Here is a 23,915-nt window from a genome sequence, read left to right as displayed (position 1 = left end):
AGGAAGTAAAGGACCTGTACAAAGAAAACTACAAAACGCTACTTCAGGAAATAAAAGAGGACACGAGGAAATGGAAAAATATCCCCTGTTCATGGATGGGGAGAATCAACATCATCAAAATGGCAATACTTCCCAAAGCACTGTACAAATTCAATGCAATCCCTATAAGGATACCCATGACATTCTTCAAAGAAATGGAGCAAACACTCCTGAAATTTATAGCCCTGAGATTTTAGCAGCCTCTTCTTACTCATCTTTTCCCAAAGATCGGAAGCTCTTTCAGGGTCAGCGGAATGAGACCTATTGTCGTTACTGTATTTGGCATATTGAATATGCAATGGGGAGCTTGCCAGTCTCTGTTCGTGTGGGCAGGACACTCTCAGTAGCTTGCCAGGCTCTCCGAGAGGCATAAATGGGTAGGAAGTATCTTATAAGGTCCAGAAAGCGGCCTGGAGCATGGCAGTGGTTGGGCAGTGGAAGTCGGCTGCTGTGGGTTGGGTCCCTTGGGTGGGGAGGGCTCTCACTATTTATAGTAATGTTTTAGAAAGCTGGAGCCATAGCACAGTGGGTAGTATGGTTGCCTTGCATGCAGCCAGCCCGGCTGAGCCGGGTTCGATTCCTCTGCCCCTCTCAGAGAGCTTGGCAAGCTACCAAGAGTATCTCCCCCACACGACAAAGCCTGGCAAGCTACCTGTGACGTATTCAATATGCCAAACACAGTAACAACAAGTCTCATGATGGAGACATTACTGGGCCCGTTCCAGCAAATTGATGAACAATGGGAGGACCGTGACTGTGGCCGTTTTAGAAATAAAATATCGCTACACCACACTCAACACCAAAGTACCAGCATCCCTTACCATAGTCTTTAGGTCCCCTCTCACTGTACCTCCTTCCTCACACTCAGTAAACTCCGTTCCATAGGCAAAATTCTCAGGATCTGTTACCATTGACCATTGTTTATAACCTTACTAAGTTTCTTTATACTCCATAAATGGGAAAGATCATTTGATATTTGTTCCTCTCTCTTTGACTCTCTTTGTTCATCATGATACCCTCTAGTTTCATCCAAGTTGCAGCAAACTGCAGGGTTTCATCTTTTCTTAAGTTCAATAGTATTATCATTATGTACATATAACACAATTTCTTTACCTACAGAATCTACGCTTGGGCACTTGGATTGTGTCAGATCTTTGCTATTGTGAATAGAACTGCAATTAACATAAGGGTGCAATTATCTCTTTGAATTAATGGTTTTGTGCTTTTCAGGTAGATGCCAAGAAGTAGAATTACTAGGACAAATGGAAGTTCAATTCTTAATGTTCTTAGAAATCTTGTCACTGTTTTCCATAGAAGCGGAACCAGATGACATTACACCAACAGAGGATTTGGATTCCTTTTCCCCCAAATCCTCATCAGCAATAACTGTTTCTGATTTTTAGAGACAGGTCAATGTCACTGGTATATGATGATATCTCATGCCATTTTGATTTGCATTTTCATGGTAAATGATAAAGAGGATTTTTTCATTCCCTCATTGGCCATCTGTATGTCTTCAAGGAAGTGCTTATTCAGTTACTCTCCTCATATTTTGATGGGGTTAGTTTTCAGTTGCTAATTTTGGGGAGTGCTTTGTAAATCTTGGATACTAGCCCTATATTTGATGTGTGGTAGGTGACTATTTTATCCCACTCTGTTGGATGTCTTTTTGTTCTAGCCATTGTTTCCTTCACAGTGTAGAAAAGTTTAAGTTTGATATGGTTCCATTTATTTTTGCTTGTTTTCTTGGCCAATGGTATTTAACCATTGAAGAAGACTCTGAAGTCAGTATTATAAAGATTTCTGCCTATGTTTTGTCCTCAATGTATTTTATAGATTTGGACCTAATAGAGACCTTTTATTCATTTTGAAATAACTTTTTGTATATGTGTTAAGATAGGGGTCTAGATTCTTTTTTTGCATATTGCTAGTAAGTTTTCCCACCACCATTTGTTGAAGAGGTTTCCTTGTTCCACTCCATAGAGTTAGCCAGGCTTTTGAGGGTTTACGTCCAGGCTTTCAATTCTATGATTGAGAATTGATCTAAGAGTCTGACTTTATTTCACTACCAACTCTTTTGATACTATTGCCTTATAGGAGATAAAGGTCTCCTATCTCCTTTGTCCCAGGATTAATTTGGTTACTCTATAAGTTTCAGTACTCCATATAAATTTTAGCAGCATTTTTTGTTTCTAAAGATTCCATGGGAAGTTTGCTGGGGACTATATTTAACCTGCATATTTCTTTGGGCAGATGGTCATTTTGAAGATGCTAATTCTTTCAATCCATGAACAGGTACATTTCTATTGCTTTATGTATCTCTAGATTTATTTTACTACTTGTATTTTGTATAATTCTTTCACCTATTTTTTGTTTGTAAAGGCCCTCCCGTTGATCATCGATTTGCTCGAGTGGGCCCAGTAACGTCTCCATTGGAGACTTTGTTGTTACTGTGTTTGGCATATCGAATACATCACGGGAGCTTGTCAGGCTCTGCCTTGAGGGCGAGATACTCTCAGTAGCTTGCCGGGCTCTCCGAGAGGGGCGGAGGAATCGAACTCGGGTCGGCCATGTTGGCTGCGTGCAAGGCAAACGCCCTACTGCTGTGCTGTATTTGACTTCTTAGGACACAATCATTAATGGGATTTTTTTAATGTTTCTCTTTTTTTCTACCTCATTGTTTGCATACAGAAATGCAATAGATTTCTGTGTGTTGACTTTATAACCTGTCACCTTACTGTATTGCTTCTAGGAGTTTTTAGGTGGAGTCTTTAAGTATTTCTATACATAATATATCATCTGCATAAAGTGATTGTTTGATTTCTTACTTTCAATTTGAATCCTTTAGTATTTCTTTCATGCCTAGTTGCTGTGGCAAGAACTTCTAGTACTATGTTGAATAATATTGGTGAGAGTGGACATCCTTGTCTTGTGCCTAACCTTAGAAGGAAGACTTTCAGTTCTTCACTGTTGAGTATGAGATTAGCTGTGTGTTTGTGATATACGGCTATTACTATATTGAGGAACTTTCCTTCAATACCATTTTGTTTGAGTTTTATAAGTGAGTGTTAATGTCATCAATTGCTTTCTCTGCATATATTGTTGTATTACAACCATGTGATTTTTTATATTTCCTTATATTAATATGGTATATCACAATAATTGACTTGCATGTATTGAACCATTCTTGCATCCCTGGGATAAGTGTTATTTTATCATGGCATATTATCCTTTTAAAGTATTCTTGAATTGCTTCAGTAAAATTTTGTTGAGGATATTTGCATATATGTTCATCAGGGATATTTATCTGTGAATTTTTATGATGTTTCTTTGTTCTTTTGGTATGGGCATTATTGACCTCCAAGAAAGTGGAATAATTCTCAAATTTTAACAACATGTTAGTGATCTCTTACGGTAGGGCTTAATGGCCCCTGAGTGAAATACAACAATTTTCACACTATTTCCTCTAAGGATTCTTTTTTGTAGCATTTTCAGTGTGTTTTTTTTTCATAACAATACAAAAATACATTATTTCGGTTCTCGTTTGGGGCAGGGATTGGGGTTTGGGATGGAAACATCCGAAATATGGTGGTGGGAAGGTGTAATGGTGGTGGGATTGGTGTTTGAATATTAAATGTAATCAAATATTGTGAACTGCTTTATAAAATAAAAATTTTTAAAAGAAACTGGAATAATTCCTGTTTTGTTTTGTGTTTTTTTAAGAGTCTGAAAAGGATAGAATAAGTTCTTTGAAGGTCTGGAAGAACCCATTAGTAAAACCATCTGGGCACAGGCTTTTGTTTTTGGACAGAGTTTTGATAACTGTTCTAATTCACATGTTAGTAATTTTTCTGTTCAGATATTCTGCTTTTTCTTGATGGAGTCTTGGGAGGTTACAGGCGTCCAAAAATTTATCTTTTTCTTCTAGGTTTGCTAATTTAATGGTATAAAGTTTTTCATAGTATTCTTGTGGGATCTTTTGAAATTCTGTGCTCTCTGTTGTCACTTCTCCCCTTACATTTCAAATTTAATTTATTCTAGTTTTATTTTTTAATATCTATAAGTCTAGCTAAGAGTTTATAAATCTTATTTATTCTTCAAAAAACAGCTCTTGGTTTCATTGATCTCTTTATTTGGGATTTTTTTGTTTGTTTCTATATTGAGGGCTTCCACTCTTAGTTTTATTATTTCCCTCTTTTTTATTTACTTTGGGCTCCTTTTGTTCTTTTCTAATATCTTCAGAGGTATAGTTAGGTTTTTATTTGGGCCTTTTCTTGTTTGCTGATGACTGCCTGCATTACTATACGTTTTACTTCTAGACAGATTTTTTTCTGTGATGAATATGATCTGTTCATTGATATCTTCATCCTCTTTTGTTTACAGGAATCTTTTGATTTCTTCCTTCATTTTCTATTTGGCCACCTGGTTGTTCAGTATTGTTTCATTGAGTTTTTCCAAGTGTTTCATATGTGTTTAACTTCCACCTTTAAAGAATTGTGATCTGAGAAGATACTTGATACCATTTTTACCCTCTTGATTTTATGGAGGCTGATTTTGTGTATTAATATGTGGTCTATCTTAGAATTTCCTATGTGCATTTGAAAAGGATGTATATTTAAGTTTTAAGGGGTGGAGAGCTCTACATGTTTATAAAGTTCATCTTTTCCATTTACTCCTTTGAAGTCGATGTTTCTCTATTAATTTTTTGCCTTGTTGATTTATACAGTTGTGATAAGGGGTGTTAAATCTCCTGCAACTATTGTGTTGCAAGTATGTTGAGTGTTAAGTCTTCTTTATGTATATGTCCCTTGATAATTATATAATGTCATTTTTTCTTTCACTTGCAGTCTTTTAAAATTTTAAAGTCTATATTGTCTGATAAACTATGGCCATCTGAAGACTAGATGACAGGATGAAGAAACTATGGTACATATATACAGTGGAATACTACTCAGCATAAGAAAAGATGAAATCATGAAATTTGTTGCTATGTGGAGGAATCTGGAAAGCATCAAGCTGAGTGAAGTTAGTCACAAGGAGAGAAACAGATACAGAATACTCTCCTTAATATGTTGGATATAAAGAAACATAGAAAAAAATAAAATGCCTAAAGGTAGCAAAAACTCAAAACTTTAGAACAGAGTATATCGCAATAAGTACAGGAGGATGGAGGGATCACTGGGACAATGTGGAGAAACTGACACTCTGGAGAAGGGTGTGGTGTTGAAATGGTTTAAGAATGAAACTCTGCCATTATCAATATTGTAAATCATGGTGCCTAAATATTATTTAATTTAAATATGGCCATCTGACCTTTTCCTAGGTAAGCAATTGCCTGTTTCATTGCTTTTCAGCCTTTGCTTTGAAACCGTATTTATTATTACTGTTCAGAAGTCTCATAGGCAGTAAAAGGTTGGATTCAGTTTTCTGACCCATCTGGCCATTCTTTGCCTTTTTTTGATTGGCAAATTCGGACCATCAACGTTAAGCAAGATTATTGAAATAAATGGATTCATTGCATCATTTAGTATGTACTATGATTGTTTGTGAAGTTGGTCTTTGTTTCTTTAGTCAACTTGTATTTTCTTCCCCTATATTTAGATATCTAACTCTTATGCACTGCTCAGGTTTCAATAGCCTCTGCTTGGTAATGGCTTATAAGTATGTCTGCCTTGAGATTACTATGTAATTCACCTCTGAAGTTCTAGGTCTGTATCCCTTGTTAAATTCAAATCAAGAAAGCCTCAGGTGCTGAAAGGGACCCTCCATCACTGCTGGTGGGAATGCCGACTGGTTCAGCCCTTTTGGAAAACAGTACGGACGATTCTCAAAAAATTAGAAATTGAGCTCCCGTGGGCTGGAGCAATAGCACAGCGGGTAGGGCGTTTGCCTTGCAAGCGGCCAAAACGGCCTACCCGCGTTTGATTCCTCTGCCCCTCTCGGAGAGCTGGGCAAGCTACCCATGAAGTATTCCATATGCCAAACACAGTAACAATTGTCACAATGGAGATGTTACTGGGCCAGCTCGAGCAAATCGATGAACAATAGGAGGACAGTAACAGTGAGAGTGAGCTCCCATTTGACCCAGCAATACCATTCCTGGGAATATATCCCAGAGAGGCAAAAAAGTCTAGTCGAAGTGACATCTGTACTTGTTTGTTCATTGCAGCACTGTTTACAATAGCCAGAATCTGGAAAAAAACCTGAGTACCTGAGAACAGATGACTGGTTAAAGAAACTTGAGTACATCTACACAATGTAATACCATGTAGCTGTTAGAAAAGATGAAGTCATGAAATTTACATACAAGTGGCACTGCATGGAAAGTATCATGCTAAACAAAATGAGTCAGAAAGAGAGGGACAGACATAGAAAGATTGCATTCATCTGGGGAACATAAAGTAACAAAACAGGAGACTAACACTCAAGAATAGCTGAAATAAGTGCCAGGAGGTTCACTCCATGGCTTGGAGGCCAGCCGCACATGCTAGGGAAAAGGCAGCTCAGATAGAGAAGGGAGTACCAAATAAAGGATCCTCCCAGGATGGGAGATGCATGCTGAAAGTAGACTATAGACTGAACATGATAGCCACTTAATATCTCTTTTGCAAACCACAGCACCCAAAAGGAGAGAGAGAATAAAAGGGAATGCCCTGCCACAGAGGCAGGTGGGATGGGGGGGTGGGGGGTGGGAGGGATACTGGGATCAGCAGTGGTGGAAAATGGGCACTGGTGGAGGGATGGGTACACGATCATTGTATAATTGAAACCCAAGCACAAAAATTTGTAGGGCAACTGTACTTCATGGTATTTCACTAATAAAAATTAAAAAAAAAAAAACATAAAAAAGGTTCTTAAAAAAAAAAAAGAAAGCCTCGGGTGCATCATAGGAGACTCTGTTATTCCTTTCCTTCTTTCTCCCATTTTATGATTTAGTATACCACAAAAGATTTCTTTGCCTCATAAAGAAGATCATTTAGTGATTCTTTCAAAAGCAATGTAATGGCCATGAACCCTTTTATTGTTTGAGGCTTGGTGTCATTCTTTTGCATTTGAATGTAACCTAGCTGTGCAGATTATTCTTGTTGGGATGTTTATTTCATCTGATGTGTTTATTATGTCCAATCATTCTCTTCTGGCCTGTAGAATTTATTTGATAGTTGTGCTGTGAGCCTTAGGGAGGTTCATTTAAATTTAAATTTCCTCTTTGCCTTTGCTGACCTCAGGATCCTCTGTCCTTGACTTTTGTCATTTTACTTACAATGTGTCTTAGATTTCTTCTATTTATGTTTATTTTGTTTAAAACTCTCAGCTTCCTGGAACTAGTTATTGACTCAATCTTCAGATTTGGAAAGTTCTCAGCTATAATATCTTCAACCAATTGGAAATTCTCACTTCCAATTCTCACTTTCCATTAAGCACATTAATACTTCTGGATTTGTGCTTCCAAAGCATCTTTCACTCAAGAATTTCTATTTTCTTTCCAAACTGAACATTTTCCTGGTAAATTAAAATTGAAAAGTCCAAACTTGTAGCAAAATGAATTCAGTAGCCTTTAAAAGGTCCTTTTCTACTCTATCATATAAAACTGTAAAGTCATTTTCTCTCTCTAAATCTCAGTTCATGGTTTGTAAAAATGAGAGGTCAGCTATCTTTCAGCTTTTAAGCACTAAAACTGCTGAAAAATAGTAGCACAAGTAAAAAAAATTCTTCTTTGAAGAAATCCTATGCTAATTGATCACAGTAAACCATAGCAATTGCATATCTAAAGCTTCATATCTGAAGCTCTGACTATTACCAGAAACCCCAGAGGTCCCTGCGCTTCAATAATATGTTATTTTGTATGATGTGTTTCTTAAACCTGGGATATAAAAGCAAGTCACACATTTTGTGAGCAGATTCAAATGTTGACAGCAGCCATATCTTTGGGAAATTTTACATTGTTTACAAAATGCCCAAAATATATGTAGTGTCCACAGAGCAAAGGCATCTTCTACTGACATGAAGCTGTCCAAAGTATGCAGCCTCTCTGATGTTAAATTTATAATAACCTGGGTTTTAATTATGTATGTATATTTAATCATATATCTACTCACTTCGTCTGTTTTAGTATTATATCCTACATGAAGGTTACTTTAAAAAATTGAACAGTGGGGCTTGATGCAGGGCTCAGTGACTAAACACACCTGATCCCCAGAGTTTCCTGCATATACCAAGCATATTTCCAGCAGCCTTGCTGTTTGGAATCTCCAGCACCATAACAGACACTATGATCTCTGCTACTAAAGATGTACACACACTGTGGCTAAGAGTGTGATCCCCATCCCCAGCAGCATGTGTGAACACAATAGTCACCCTTGACACACAATGCAACTAAATGAGGGTGACCACATGTGTGCAAGAAACACAACTAAAGAGTGTGACCCCAGCCACCCCCAGCAAGCACTACAATTAAGATGTATTCAAACATTACAACTGAAGTGTTTACATACATGTGTAAGTACAATGGCCAGATGTGTGAACCCAAAAACAGCACCACAATCAAGTGTGCAAGTCCCAAAGCCAAACATGCATGATCCATGGTCCTTGTAACAACAACAAAATGGAGTAAAAGGGGAACTATGAAGAAGAATGAAATGAAAGATAAAATAAAAGCTAGATGGAGAGATGTTTTAAGTGATAAGAGCACATCCTAAAACATTTAAGGTCCTGAGTACTACATGACCCCCCTAAGCACCTTTAGGAACGCCCTGGTGGCCTCTAAGCACTGCTAAATGCAATCACTGAATCATCAGCTCTACATTAAGCATCACTGAGTATAGCCCCAGCTCCCAAGCACATTGGGGTTGTCCCTTTTGTAAAATAACAAAACAAAAAACCTCCAACCATAATAAAAATTAAAACTTAAAAGCTGTCACACACACAGCAAGGAGTTTTTACTCTTTTATTGAACTTCTCTGAACCATACCCCTTTCTACTGGTGTTCTGATTTGTCTGAGTTGGGAAATTAGGTCCTTAACGGCTGAAGTATAAGCTTGTCTTATTCACATAAGCACTTAGTCATGTACATACTACATAGTCATGTACATACTATATAGCAGGCAGTAAGTGTTGAATGATTAAGCACTTTCTATAATCAGACACTATGCTATAGATGCACTTTCTAACATAGACCTATATTTCTAATATATTAAAATTATTCCTATCACTCCAACAAAGTATCTCTTCATTGAAGAGAAGTGACTTACTCAAAATTAAACCTCTCATTAATGATGGATTTACATCTATTTGTTAGACTCCAAGTTGCAAGATTTTTCCATCCTACCATGGCACTGTGAACACCTTTGAAAAAGTAAAAAAAGAAAATCAGGCTAGTGAATTCACCGACACAATATTAATGATAGGGCAGAGGTCATGCTTCAACCTGATTTGATTTACAGGAGTGTGGTAATAGCAAAATTTCCACTGCTACCAGGAATGGAAGGCAAATAAAGCTACACAAAGAGCAAAGGATTAGAAAGTAGATTTGTCCTCAGAAATGGCACAGAGCACTGCCTTACCTGTGAAAAACACTGGAGTTGAGCCCAAGAATAGTTCTGACTACAGTTCTACAAAATTCTGGAGACCCCTGAGCACTGTGGAGAGTGGCATATTTCCAATCACAAAAATAAGTGGACATTGTGTTCCAGATATAAGACACCTTCTGCCTAAATACCCTGAGGTTTCAATTTCAGTTTTTAGATCAGTATTGCAATTAGCAGTGTCTCATGTAAGAGCAGAGTTCTATTGAAGTTGGAGTTCAAAGTGCGGAATGGAAAGCAAGCATTGGTGATCCAATTAAGCAAGTCACTTGGAAAGCCACTTTTCTGGCCGGGTCTAATGGTTTAGTTAAGAGCTTTATTACTTAGGACTACCGCATCAGGAGCTTGTTAAAAACGCAGTATCTCAAGCCCTGCTCTTCTAGATCTTTTGGAAGACAATCTGCATTCTAGCAAGCTCCCTGCATGATTCCTAAGCATATTAAAATTTGAGAAACATGCTTGGGCTGAGCCTCACACATGAATGAAGTTCCACAGAACCCAGGTAATGCGGACCTTAGACTCTGGGCTCAACGGGACCCAGAAGCGGAGATCCTCTGCCCATTTTCCCCAGTCTCTGGTGGCCGAGGGGTCAGTCCTATAAGCCACCTCCTGCTGGTGCCAGATAATCTCGTCATCAGCCACCATTCAGATCCCATGACTGCTTCTCCCAGAAGGGATCATAAAATGAGGCCCCGATAGCCATGCCACCAGACTCTACGCCAGACTGTTTTCACTCAGGGCACCCCAGAAAGGGGTAGGTGAGAGCTCTCCCCGCCCCAAGGGACCCAGCCCCAGCAGCTAACCTCCACAACCCAACCACCACCAAACTCCAGGCCACTCCACACGATCGGGCCGAGCCTCACATATGAGTGAACATATTCCTGGACTGCGTGGCCACAAAAGCATCATAAGACACTCCCTACCCATTCTCCATAATTACCACACCATATTAATGGGGTTCAGACAGTAGGCAACAAATCATAGTGGGAAATATCGCTGTCACTGTCACTGTCCTCCCGACATTCATCGATTTGCTTGAGTGGGCCCAGTAACATTGTGAGACTTGTTACTGTGTTTGGCATATCGAACATGTCATGGATAGCTTGCCAGGCTCTGCCGTGCAGGTGAGATACTCTCAGTAGCTTGCCGGGCTCTCCGAGAGGGGCGGAGGAATCAAACTCTGGTCGGCCATGTTGGCTGCATGCAAGGCAAACACCCTACCCACAATGCTATCGCTCCAGCCCAGTGGGAAATATATATATATGCGTATATACATATTTTCAGATATATATACCAAAGCTCACATCATCCAAACTTTAACAACATGTTAGTGATATCCTATAGAATGTCTTAATGGCTCCTGCCAAAATAAAACAATCTTCACACTGTTTCGTATATGAAAAAATTTTTGTAAGCTTATTCATTAGTTCTTCATAACAGACAATACAAAATATACTCTTTCGGTTGTGTTTTGGGACAGGGATTGGGTGTGGAATGGTAACATCTCAAATTTGGTGGAGGGAAGGTGTTTGAATAATAAATGTAATCAAATATTAAGAACTAACTTGTAAAATAAAAAAATTGAGAAACACTTTTCTAGAAAATATTCTAAGGATCTTTATGGCTAATGAGTTATGAACTTAGGTTAGGGATCTTAAAGATAACCAAAAAGTTAAAACAAAACACTATATGCTCATGAATTAGGCCACACAACAATCTAAATAACTTGTTGTGTTCAATAATGTCTTCTGAAGAATACTACTAATTAATTGATATTATTATTAATTGCCCTGTTGAATGAGCATAAATGATGTACTAGGAACATTAAATCAGTATCTTAGGGGTTGGAGAGATAGCACAGCGGGTAGGATGTTTGCCTTGCACATGGCCGACCCAGGTTTGATTCCCAGCATCCCATATGGTCCCCTGAGCAACACCAGGAGTAACTCCTGAGTGCAGAGCCAGGAGTTACTGTGCATTGCCAGGTGTGACCCAAAAAGCAAAAAAATAAAAAGTATCTTAAATTATCATAACAGTCCTTCAGTTGTGCCAATGAGAATATAATCTCCAAGATAATAAATGTTCTAAAGCTGCATGGGTAAGTCAGTTGAAGAACCAGAGTTTTAATCCAAAGTACTTATTTTTTATGCTATATCACACTTCTTCTAGATGTAAAATTACAAACTAGAGTATTAAAAGCAGGACTAAACTGTGAATATAGGTCAGTAACTCTTCGACTCAGTGTTCTGTACTAAAGAAGACCAGGGGGTAAATCAATGCTGAGGGTTATTTAAATTAATTTAAAAGAAAGCATGTAAAGGAATACATGGGAACATAAATTTGTTCATCAAACCTGATTACCTAGAAAGAAGTTCAGACTTGAGGAAGCTGAAATAAAACTAGTATCATCCAGAAGTACAGTCATTTGACATGAAGCTATTATGCAAAATAAAAACTAAAATGGCAGAGAAAGGTTTAGTCATATGCATAGATCATAAGTGTATAAGTTATTATGGTATGGAGGGAAGAGTCAAGTCTCTAGTCTCTCAAAAACTACCTTCCAGTGTTCTTGGTAGATAAATTCTAATTTGAAGATCCCTCATAACTGTCAAATTCTTCCCAGTGGCATGGTTTTGATGCAATTTAAAGTTTGACAACAATCTCTTATATAATGTCACTGCCATCAATGTGTATACAACTTCATAGAGCTTCTCTTCCTAGCAAAGTCCTGTCCCTCATTTGTATGTATAAGCGCTTTCCCTAGAGCACATATAAATAGATAGTATCCTCTGGAAGGCACGGGTATTTACTTATACTAACAAATGATTACCCCTCCCAGCAAAATCACTAAACAGAGCACTAATAAATCAAGTTGTCAATGACTATTTTACTTTAGGAGACAATATCTCTTGTTCCATCTTTGGATGGTGCAAATATAACCAACATTGAGCACCAGTGTCTATAGCTCAGGAAATGCTACAGCTGGCAAGAATTGCACAGAGATCTTGCCCTGCCTCCAGGCAAAAAAAGTATTTCTACTTCCATTTACAAATGAAACCGTGCAGTTTAGTTTAGGAAAGACTCCATAATGTGCCCAACATCACATTATTCGGAAGAGATAAAGAAAGGATAAGTAGTGAGTCCACAAAGGCTAGCTCATTCACTCATTCACTCACACTCACTTATTCACTCTCACACTCATTCACTCACACTCACTCATTCAGTCACACTCATTCACTCACTCACACTCATTCTCTCACACTCATTCACTCACACTCACGCATTCATTCACACTCACACACACTCACTCACACACTCATTCACTCACAGTTATCAGCAGAATCCAGCCCCTTCTGAGCTCTGTCTCATGGCCATACCTGAAGAGATGCGTATCTATGACACTCCCCTTCCCTCCCTATCTATGACAGACCCCTTTTCCTCTAGCTCTTTTCTTTGTTTTTCTAGAAGTTGCATATTTTCTTTTCCCACTGAGGGCCCTATTAATGAGTTCTTGGAGCAGCTTGACATGTCCTGCCTATGTTCCCTTTCTGTTATTCACATCTTCTTCTACTACTGCTTATTGTTTGTGGACATAAACAGCAATTCTTAGCCAAGTTTCTCTTCTCTTATTCACATTCTTCTTGGCCACCCTAGATGATCTGCTCTAGATTATCTCAGAAGTAGCAAACCTTGAGGACAATGTCTCTGATTTTTTCTTCAAAGCTGCCCACATGAGAAAATGACAAGACACCCAGTACTCGCTCCAAGGGGGAGAAGGGCCCATACATGCAACCCCCCAGAGTTTGAAGGACTAAATAAGCAATAACCTGGGAAATAATATGAAGAATTCTGGACTATGAAAATGAAAATGTATTTCCTCTCCTGATTCCTCAGAGGCTTCTCCCTCACTGCATGTTCAGATTATGGCGCTTAGACCTAGGACTAAAGACAGCGGGCAATTGGCCTGGGAACTCTGATTTTGTAAAGACCCAGGCCACATGGACTTATCTCACCTAGGCTAGGCAAGTCTTACACTGTAAAATAGCCTATAGGCATTTGAAAGAGATTTCAGAGTTTCAACCAACTTTGCAATATTCAGATGGAATGAGAGGGACCTGAAATCTGTTTTTATAACAATGATACAATGATAAGGGGTGGGGGTAAAGGGAGCTAATATCATTTGCTTTATTGCATCCTAAGTGGGCCATTGCTGCCTCAAAATTATATGAATCAGTTTCAAAACTCACACAAGCAAGCCCTTAGCATGAAAAAAGGAAGGAGTGACCAGATGGTCACCTAGTTCTCGATTAGTCACAAGAATTTGCCAAAACTTGATATTAAAAGTTCAGTAAGCTCACACTTCCACCAGTCATCATTGTGAGGTTCAATGGTCAAGATGTTCTGTGTCCTTAGATCCTGCCACCAAATTCCTTGCCCCAAAACAGTTTAAAGAGAGAAAAATGGAAAGAAGGTTTGTAATCAGAACCTGTCAGTAGTATCTGCTGATCCTGTATACCTGTGATGGAACCAAAGTTTAACATTAACATGAAAAGTGAGAGTGGGACAGAAGGACAGAAGGAGATGGTAAGGAATGGAGGGGGGTGGGTAGAATATGCCAAGGTTACTTACACAGTTTCATCATTCTTGAACTCCAGCTCCCCATATGTATCTTCAAAATCCTCACCACCGCCCTTGGCTGTCCCTTCAACTGTCCTAAAAGGAACGATGACGGTGCCCCGGGCACCTGATGTCCGCAGAACCTTGACCTCCATGATGCCAATACTCTCACTGACATGAATAGTGTCACATTCAAAAGTGAAGATGCCTGCATGGTCATCATCCAAGATAGTGACTGTGGCCACACAAGGGGACGTCAGGACTGCCCGAGGCAGGGGAAGACTGTTAAGTACGGCTGGAGGCATCTCCTCCTCTGGCTGCTCTTCCTCTACACGAACATTGCTCAACCTCACAAAGAAATGTTCATCCTCCTCAAAAATGTCATCATCGATGATGCCTACAGAGAACTCTTTCTGGGTCTCTCCTGGCTTCAGAACCACTGTGCCTTCTGTGAATTCATAGTCAGCCCCTGCATTGGCAGAACCGTCCTCAGTTTTGTAGTCCACGTACATTGTCTTGGATGTGTCACCCCCTTTCCTCACCACGGTCAGGAGCACAGCCCCACAGTTCTCCAGGCACTGGTAAGAGCATGGATCAAAGAAGACCTTGGAGATAAAGTCCTCAGGCTCATCTGTGTGCACCTCACTCATGCTGGACGTCTTCTTGGCTTGTTCTGCTGCATGTTTCTTCAGGATGTTGCCAGCACCAGTCATCATTCGGGTGGCCTGGATCCGGTAGAAGGCGCGGCTCTTCTGTTGATGGGAAAGAGCATAGTAATTGGCCATCTCCACCAGCTGATCCAAGTCCTTCTCTGGGTGTTTTTGCTTCAGATCCTTGAGGATCCGGATCATCTCCCTCCGAGACTCATCCACTTCCTTCCCTTCCAGGGGCACTAGATTCCCATCTAGGAAGTGGGAATTCATCATTTTCCCATCCATCTCGATACCCTTGGGATTGTCACCCTCTGTCTCTATGATAATTCCTCGGTGTTTATCTGTGCGGTACTTTTTGTGTACATATTTGTAGAAGAGCATTCGCCGATCTGCCATCCAGGCAAGAAGGACGCACACTGGAAAGAAGAAGAGAGTGAGGAGGCCTTCCCAGACCTGGACCACACCAGGCGAAAAGACTGCCAGGATCATATAGAGCCAGATATAGGCAAAGATACTCCAAGCAGCAGTGACAAAGAAGACTCGTAGGTGCTTGATCTTGCGAGTCTCTCCGTCAGGAATCACATAGACACAGATGCCAATGATGATGAACATGTTGAAAGCAGCACTGCCCACGATGGTAGAAGGTCCCAGATCACCAGCAATGAACCCATGACCACACACCTCAATTAAAGAGAGGAGGATCTCAGGAGCAGAGGATCCCAGGGCCATCAGGGTCAGATTGGAGACAGTTTCGTTCCAGACCCGGATTGTGGTTGTGCTGGTCTCTCCATTGGGCTTTTTGATCGTCACCTCTCTCTCTTGAGAAGTTATGACTTCAATAGATGCCATGAAACGGTCAGCAATGATGGACACCCCAAGAAACATGTATATTAGGGCCACAAAATAGACAATGACCCTGGCAATCTTGTCCCCAAGGGAAGGGTTCTCTGGGTACCAGATTGGGAGGATGACACCCTCCTTGCAGTCTGATGACCCCGAACAGGACTCATTGTTCTGCCCTGTGCTGGGCACATTCCCTGAGCCACCAGCCTCTGCCCGAAGTCCATTCAGGAAGAGCACAAAAGTAATGAGCCCAAAATGGAGAAAGGCAGAAGTGAGAGGCTGCAACCTTAACCACGCCATACACGAGATCTAGCCGCTGGCTTCCACGGCAGCACCAATGGTCCTCCTGATGGGCCAGACACCTAGAAAAGACCAGAGAGTCAGGAAAAAGCATGAGGAAGATGGGGGCAGCCGATGGCTGCTCTACCAATACAAACTGATGCTTCACCTCAAGTGACATATCCCATTAACATATGGGACAGTCTTTCACTTGGGAAAATAGATAACAATGGAAGGTACAACTTGCTGCCCTGTCTTCAGAACCATCTGGTTTAGGCTTCATTAAAGAATGACAAATTAGCTTGCAATACTAGTAATAAAACATGAATGAGACTCTTTTAGTCCTATCTTCCAACCCCACTGTTGTCTGTAAGAGTTCTCAAGAATTAACTTAAAATAGACAAAGTACAACTTAAAACTTCATGCCCATTCAAACTACTTCTAGAATTTCCATCATTCTTCCACACCCCCTCCCACCTATGTAATATAGTCAGGAATCTTAGAACAGAGATATTACAGTAGGTAAGACCTTGCAAGCAGCAGACACAAGTTCAGTCCCCAGCACTGTATATGGTTCCCCAACTCTGCCGGGAGTTATACCTAAACATAAGTCCAGGAGAATGTCCTAAGCACCCTGGGTGTAGTCCAAAACACAAACAAAAAATTTTTAAAGAATCTCATATGCCACAACTTGGAAAGTCTTCACATTGAGTTAAGCCTTTATTAAGAGCCACTTACCCCAAATCGAACACCTGGCACTGTATGCAATTGAGACAACTTTGGAAAAACATCATCCCCAAACAAAAAACTTCAAGAGGCAAGCTGTAATTCTGAAAATTATGAAGCCAAGAGAGGTGATTCTGTAACAAATGTTTTGTCTGACGAGTAGCTGAAAGAGGCCCCCTAAGCTCTGCCCTCGACCCAATCCAAAGCAGTCCTCAACCCTCCAGCAAAACACGCTTATGAAAGTTTAGACATCCTCTTACAGTAAGGTGAAGATCAGTCAGTCAGCTTCTCAGATTCCAAACACAAACACTCAGAGAGCCAAGGGGTGGAAATCATTATTAATAAAACATGCAAGTAGCTTTCAAATAAGCCTTTTTTAGCTGTTGACAAGATTAGGAGGTGACATGCAGCCTTGCCTTGCTGACCTCAATCAAAAGCTGAGCATGAGTTCATAAGAACGGGAAGAAACCCAACTGAAACCACAGACGCATCTTTTGACTCATCAGCTCATTCAGGTAGAATAAGATTGCAAATGCCCATGCAATAACTAGCAGCACTGTCCTCCCATTATTCATTGATGTGCTCGAGTGGGCCCAGTAACATCTCCATTGTGAGACTTGTTGTTACTGTGTTTGGCATATCAAATATGTCATGGGTATCTTGCCAGGCTTTGCCATACAGGCAAGAATCTTGGTAGCTTGCCGGGCTCTCTGAGAGGGGCGGAGGAATCGAACCTGGGTCAACAGGGTTGGCCTCGTGCAAGGCAAACACCTTACCCACTGTGCTATCGCTCCAGCCCAATGCATTAGTTGAAGAAAATATAAAGTAGCACGCCCATTTTCCATCTCTGCTACAGTCATGTGAGTTTCTGTTAGGACCAGTGAAATGCTGGTCTGCACCCACACAGCACCTGAAATGAATGAGTCTTTACCTCCTCCTTCTCCACTGTTTCCCATTTCAGAAAATAGCACCCCCATCCACCTAGTTGCTCTCCCCCAGTAACAGATATTACTCTATAGCCTTTCTCTCCCTCCTGTTGTTTATTCAATCAAACACTAAACCCCTCTTCATCTCAGCCCAGCTATTGTTATTCCTAATTTGATGCATCAATGGCAGTAACTTCCAACTAATCTAATTTCTGCTATTCTCTATTCTTTCTTCATATAATCACAATTATCCTTTAAAAAACTTTTTAAAAAAGTTATGCTATCACTTTCTTATTTAAAGCCCTTGGGCAGCTTATTTTTGCTCCTAACATGAATACCAAAGCCATCACTGTGACTTGTAAAGTCTTGCATTCTTCCTCTTCAGCCTTCCTCTCCTACCACTTTCCCTCTCATATGTCAGCAAAAGTGGCCTTCATGTTGTGTCCTGCATGATGCCATACGATTTTTTTAAATTTTTTTTATTAGTGAAACACCATGAGGTACAGTTGTAGATTTACAATTTTTTGTGCTTGGGTTTGATTATACAATGATCAGATACCCATCCCTCCACCAGTGCCCATCTTCCACCACCATGGATAATATCCCCCCCACCCCCATCCCCCCATCCCCCCTGCCTCTGTGGCAGGGCAATCCCCTGTGTTCTCTCTCTCCTTTTGGGTGCTGCGGTCTGCAAAAGAGGCATTGAGTGGCAAACATGTTCAGTCCATAGTCCACTTTCGACAGATGTCATACTATTTTTACACTTCAGGACCTTTGCACATAACGGTGTCCAGGCCAGAAATGAGTACTTCCTTTTTGTATCCCTCCATTATACATAATGTTTTAGACTTCAGTTCATGTCACTACCTCAGAAAAAATTTCCTTCACCCCTGGATTGTTAGATCCATTCCTCACACTGTACTTTTCCTTCTGGCATTTATAAGACTAAACTTTCATGTTTATGTTTGATATTGAATTATTGTATAATTATCCATTAAACTGTGAATGACAAAAGGGAAAGATTGTAACTATTGGTTTATCATGTAAGCAGTGACTAGATGCTCAGCAAATATATATATTTAAGTTAATAATGCAATCACTGAAGAAGAGTTCTTAAAGTTATGAAATAAATTGGGTTTTTTGTTTGTTTGTTTGTTTTTGCTTTTTTGGGTCACACCCAGTGATGCACAGGGGTTAATCCTGGCTCTGTACTCATGAATTGTTCCTGGTAGTGCTCAGGGGACCATATGGGATGCTGGGAATCGAAACTGGGTCAGCCACGTGCAAGGTAAATGCCCTACCTGCTGTGCTATTGCGGTAGCCCCTGAAATAAATTGTTATCCCACTCCCAATTTATATGGTTTGGAGAAGCTCCCAAACAGTGCACAGGGGGCCCAAGGAATACTTTCAGAGATAGAAGGTTTGACAGTTTGATGTATGACACAAGGATGTGGAACGGCTTGGACTTATTGTTGCCAAGAACCACCAGTACCATTCCAGTGGTGCTTGGGGACTAACTCAGATATTGAAGCAACTGTGACTTCAAATGTGACTTATTTGGAAATAGAGCTTTGATGAGGAAATTAAAGTTAAATGAGGCCAAAACATTAGGCTCTAGATCCTACAGGAACAGCGATCTCTCTATGCATGTGAGAATCACATCAAGGAAGAAAGCTATCACCAGAAACTAAGTTGGCAAGCCCCTTGATGTTGGATCTCTCTGTGTTTAGAGTTGTGATAAAATAGATGTCTATTAGGCTAGAGAGATAGAACAAAGTACAGAGACAGTACCATGCATAACCATGCATATGGCCCACCTGGGTTTGATTCCCTGTCACCACATATGGTTCCCAAAAATCCCACCAAAAGTGATCCCTGAGTGCAGAGTTCTGAATACAGCCAGGTGTGGCCAAAAAACTGTCAAGTGTTTAAGCCACCCAATCTATCATTATTTTGTTGTGGTGCCCAAGCTGACTGATATACTCCAACATTAGCTTTCTTTAGAGACAATGTATGTTCTGAATGATATCCATTTGCTTTAGAAAATATATAGACTTCCCAGATAAAACCTCACAAAATTTAAGTGGCCATGTGGGACTTCTTTAAAATCACAAGACTTCTATTCAAAGAGAAAGTCCCTTTGGAACAAAGCACACCCAACATATACTGCAATCCCAAGGGCCCTGTTAATTAAATTTGGTTTCCTATTCCCCAGGATACCAGCTAAGTGCTGAGCCCACAAATTCCAGGAGACTGGGCTCTAGAGACCTCCACAGCAGGTACATGGGACTTTGAACACATTCAAAGGAAATTTTGAGAGAAAGACAGTGGAAGGGTAAGACAACCCCCGATTCTTATCACTCCTGTTCAAAGGTGGGAAAAGCTTTCACAATTCCATGGACATAAAAAGCCCCATTTTCAGTTTGACAATCACCACCTCACCTTGAACAGAAAAGGAAAGAAGGAAAGAAGGATCATCAGAAGATTGGCTCCTGGTCTCAATCTCAGAACCCTGACACTGTGTGGATTCTGATTAAGCCCCATGCAGGAGAAGACAGAATTTGGTCACAGCTGGAACAGTTCTTTAATGAAGAGCCAAATAGTGACAGGAGGTGGCAGCTGTATGCAGGTGGCAGTCCATCTTGATGGGGTATGGTATCCACAATGAGGAGAAAGTGCTGTCAAAGGACAATGAACACTGAGAAAGTAGTGTTAACTTGATTAACAGAGGAGGGACACATTTCACTTCTCTTACCTACCAATAGAATGAAGGAAGGTTGAAGTCTTTGTTCTCCTCAATGTTGCAGACACCAGTAGCAAGAGGTTTTTATGGAGAATGTACAATCATTTGGTCAGAATCAGTGGTGAGTTTAGAAAGACTGTTCCCGTAGTAAATAGATGAACTGGAGGAAAGGATAATAGAAAACAAGGCAAGTGGGTGGCTAAGATATGCCTACACCAAGTTTTTTTTTTAATTGAATATAGACAATGACTTGTGACCATTTTTTCCAATCCTGCTAGGAAACGGTTTCTGGCTGAGAAGCTAGAGGCAGAGAGTTCACTGCTTATGACAAGCCAGTGGTCATTTCTGTTCCATTGCTCCAGTTCTAGAGATCAACTGAGACTGACTCCAATCTTCTAAATTCTGACCCAGTGTCTTAGAGACCCAAATGGTCATGCGTGGCTCTAAAAAGCCTTTTTATCCCATGGGCCTATTCAAGAATATAACTCAGCATGAGATTATCCAAGACACTCTAAATAATTAAGACGTTAATAAAATAACACTTCTAATTATGGACTGCATGAAAAATGCTAAATACATCCTCATTTAATCTTCACAACAACCCTATGAGACCATTACTATTTTTATTCCTATTTTACTTCTTAGGAAACTGAATCTTAGCTAAAATGTTCATAGTTCTTTCAAAGAAAAGAAGTTGCAGAGCCAGAACTTACAAAACAGACATCTTAAAATGAAGTGTTTTAATCATTTCATCTTACTAAGTTGTTTGTTGTAGAACACCCATGCCCCTCCCCTCCCTGAAGTCCACCAATCAGCTTCTAGTATTCTGTGAACCTAGACTGCATATGTCCCAACCACCCACACATGAGAGGGTGGTCATCTGGTCAACTGCCTAGTCCCCAGGTTTACTGGGGAAGACGAAGCTGGGGTGGGCAGGGATATGGGGGTGTCATCTGGTAGTCAGGGCTCAGTTTCACACCCAAATATTCTTCCCAGCCATTCAGTTTGACCAACATTAACAAAAGTCTATTATTTCAAAGTCTGAGACTATGCTGTTAGGTAAAAGAAAATAGTATGCAAAGTTTTCCCTCAAAGATGTAGACTAGCTGGGAACATAGCTATACAGACACACCTCTACTATAATAAGTGGAGGTAAGGGCAGAATGCTGTGGGGACATGAGGTAGGTCTTGTGCCAACTTGGGGATTCAAAGAGGCATTCTGAAGGAAGTGATCTCTGAAACGAGTCTGCAAGCATGAGTGAGCTATATTCCAAAAAAGAGAGGAAAAAAAGTGGAAAGGACATTTATTTGAGTCAAAGATAACAACTCCAGAAAAGACAGAGACATGAAAAGCAGGTGTGTGCATGTGATTATAAAGCATCCATGTGAAGCAAGAAGTACAAAAGACAAGGCTAGACATGAAGGAAGGATTCAATTCATAGCCAGTTTTAGGTGCCAGGAAATTAAGAGGAGAGTTGCAACTGGAGCGATAACACAGCAGGTAGGACATTTGCCATGCACGTGACCAACCTGGGTTCGATTCCCAGCATCCCATATGGTCCCCCAAGCACTGCCAGGAGTAATCCCTGAGTTCAGAGCCAGGACTAACAACCCCTGTGCATCGCCAGGTGTGACCCAAAAAAATTTAAGAGGGGAGTTTTATCCTAAGGGAAGGGAGAAGCCAAGAATAAGATTTTTTATGAGAGAAATGACAGCTCTGATTTGCACTTCAGGAAAACCAATTTGGCTAAAGGGTTTAGGTTGACTGCAATAGGAACAAGACTGGCCAAGGAAGATCAAAATAGAAATTTAGTGTAAACAGAACATATATGGGTATTTTGAAAAGAGGAGTGTGGTAGATCTAGGGATACAAGGACCCCTTGTCCCCAGGTTATATTCCCCTCTCTTAGCTGAACTGATGATGTCCAGCCCACTGCCTCTCACCTCTTTCCTGTATTATTTTCTTAATGCCCCTGGGGCCATCTTCAAAGGCGCCTGTGTCCTCAGCAGTAGCTCCTAACATCTTTTAATATCACTGGCAAATTTAATTAAAGTCACTGTTCCTCTGCTCTTCCAGATCATTAATATAACAGTGCCACCAAACCAGACTGAGCAAACCCTCCTGCTACACACTCCACTTTCTCAACGGGAACACTTCTGGGCCTGTCACCAGTCTGGGTAGAGTCATCCTCTCTTCTAAATCTGGACCTCTGCACATGCATCAGATTCAATTTACATTAAAGTTCTAGGTGCAGCCACGCTACACTGGATCTGACATGTCACCTAGCCCAAGAGCACTGTCTCATCTCCTGTACATCTCTGCTTATAGAAGATGAGAGTTGACACAGACTCCTCTCCATGGCAAAAGCTCTCCCAGAGATACAGAACTCAATCCCCTCTACTCCCAAGAGAGGAAAGATGTGACCTTAGTTCCTTTGGTAGCTTCATTGTCACAATGGAACTTGGGATCCATAAAGGAAATTAAAATGGTAGTTTTTCCTGTATCTGTATCTCTTTGATTTCTCACAATAAAGGAGGGTAACTAGAATCCTCCTACTCATTTTACAGATAGCAAGTTAGAGAAGTTAAGCAATTTGCCTGAGATCAGAGTGAGTAGGTAAAAAAAGAGAAGTACTTGAATTCTGGCAGTATGACTCCATAGTCTTAGTATTCAAAATGATACATGCTGTGTATCCTGAGTTATAGGGATTCCTATAAGGGATCCCAGAGCTTGTCAAGGACAGGGCAAAACTTGGAGGCTCTATACACTTTCAGGGAGCCTGGAGCAGTGCTGGAGTACCACATGTGAAAGCAGGAGGCAAGAACTTTCCTCTCAGCTGTGCCCAGCAAAACTGTCAAGAGTTTTGAAAAAAAAAAGAGTTTTGAAGATACAGTGTTCTTCATTGGTGCTGAGTTTCCTCATTCAGAAAATTGAGGTGGGAATGAACAATTTTCAGAGTTCCTGTGAGTCAACAATGCCCTGATTGCAGGCAGCCTGTCTCTGAAGGGGCAAAGAAGTAAAGAGGCATGTTTCTATTACAAGGAGCATGACATGAGGTTGACCCAGAGCTGTATGTATAAAAGCTATGCATTTAGACTCCTAAGGACACTCCAGCATGTAAGAGTGAGTTAAGCGGGGGAGAGGGTTGGAGGAGCCAAGAAAATCTTCCAAAAGCACTGACTGTAGCACTGTCCTCCCGTTGTTCATCAATTTGCTCGAGCGGGACCAGTAACATCTCCATTGTGAGACTTCTTGTTACTGTGTTTGGCATATTGAATACGTCACAGGTAGCTTGTCAGGCTTTGCCGTGCAGGTGAGATATTCTCGATAGCTTGCCAGGCTCTCCAAGAGGGGAGAGGGGCGGAGGAATCGAACTCGGGTCAGCCTGTTCGGCTGCATGCAAGGCAAACGCCCTACCCACTGTGCTATCGCTCCAGCTGTAATCTTAGTCATTTATGACATTCAGTTGTGAATTGCTGATGTAAATCCCACTGCCTCATCATGGGC

General features: G+C 40.7%; 1 protein-coding gene across 5 annotated transcripts in view; it reads right to left on the bottom strand.

Annotated features, from left to right (window-relative positions):
• SLC8A3 (solute carrier family 8 member A3) overlaps window positions 1-23,915 on the bottom strand; it is a 168,932-nt gene that overhangs the window by 132,242 nt on the left and 12,775 nt on the right. For all 5 annotated transcript variants that reach the window (XM_056133835.1, XM_056133834.1, XM_056133833.1 and 2 more), the window contains exon 2: window positions 14,250-16,095. In XM_056133835.1, coding sequence (XP_055989810.1) covers window positions 14,250-16,033 — 1,784 coding nt within the window. In that variant the 5' untranslated portion in view covers window positions 16,034-16,095. The remainder of the gene's footprint in view (window positions 1-14,249; window positions 16,096-23,915) is intronic.

Source organism: Sorex fumeus, unplaced genomic scaffold (genome assembly GCF_029834395.1).
Source record: "Sorex fumeus unplaced genomic scaffold, SorFum_2.1 ptg000098l, whole genome shotgun sequence".
NCBI lineage: Eukaryota > Metazoa > Chordata > Mammalia > Eulipotyphla > Soricidae > Sorex > Sorex fumeus.
The sequence above is the reverse complement of the archived record's forward strand: the minus strand, read 5'-3'. Positions and strand labels throughout refer to the sequence as shown.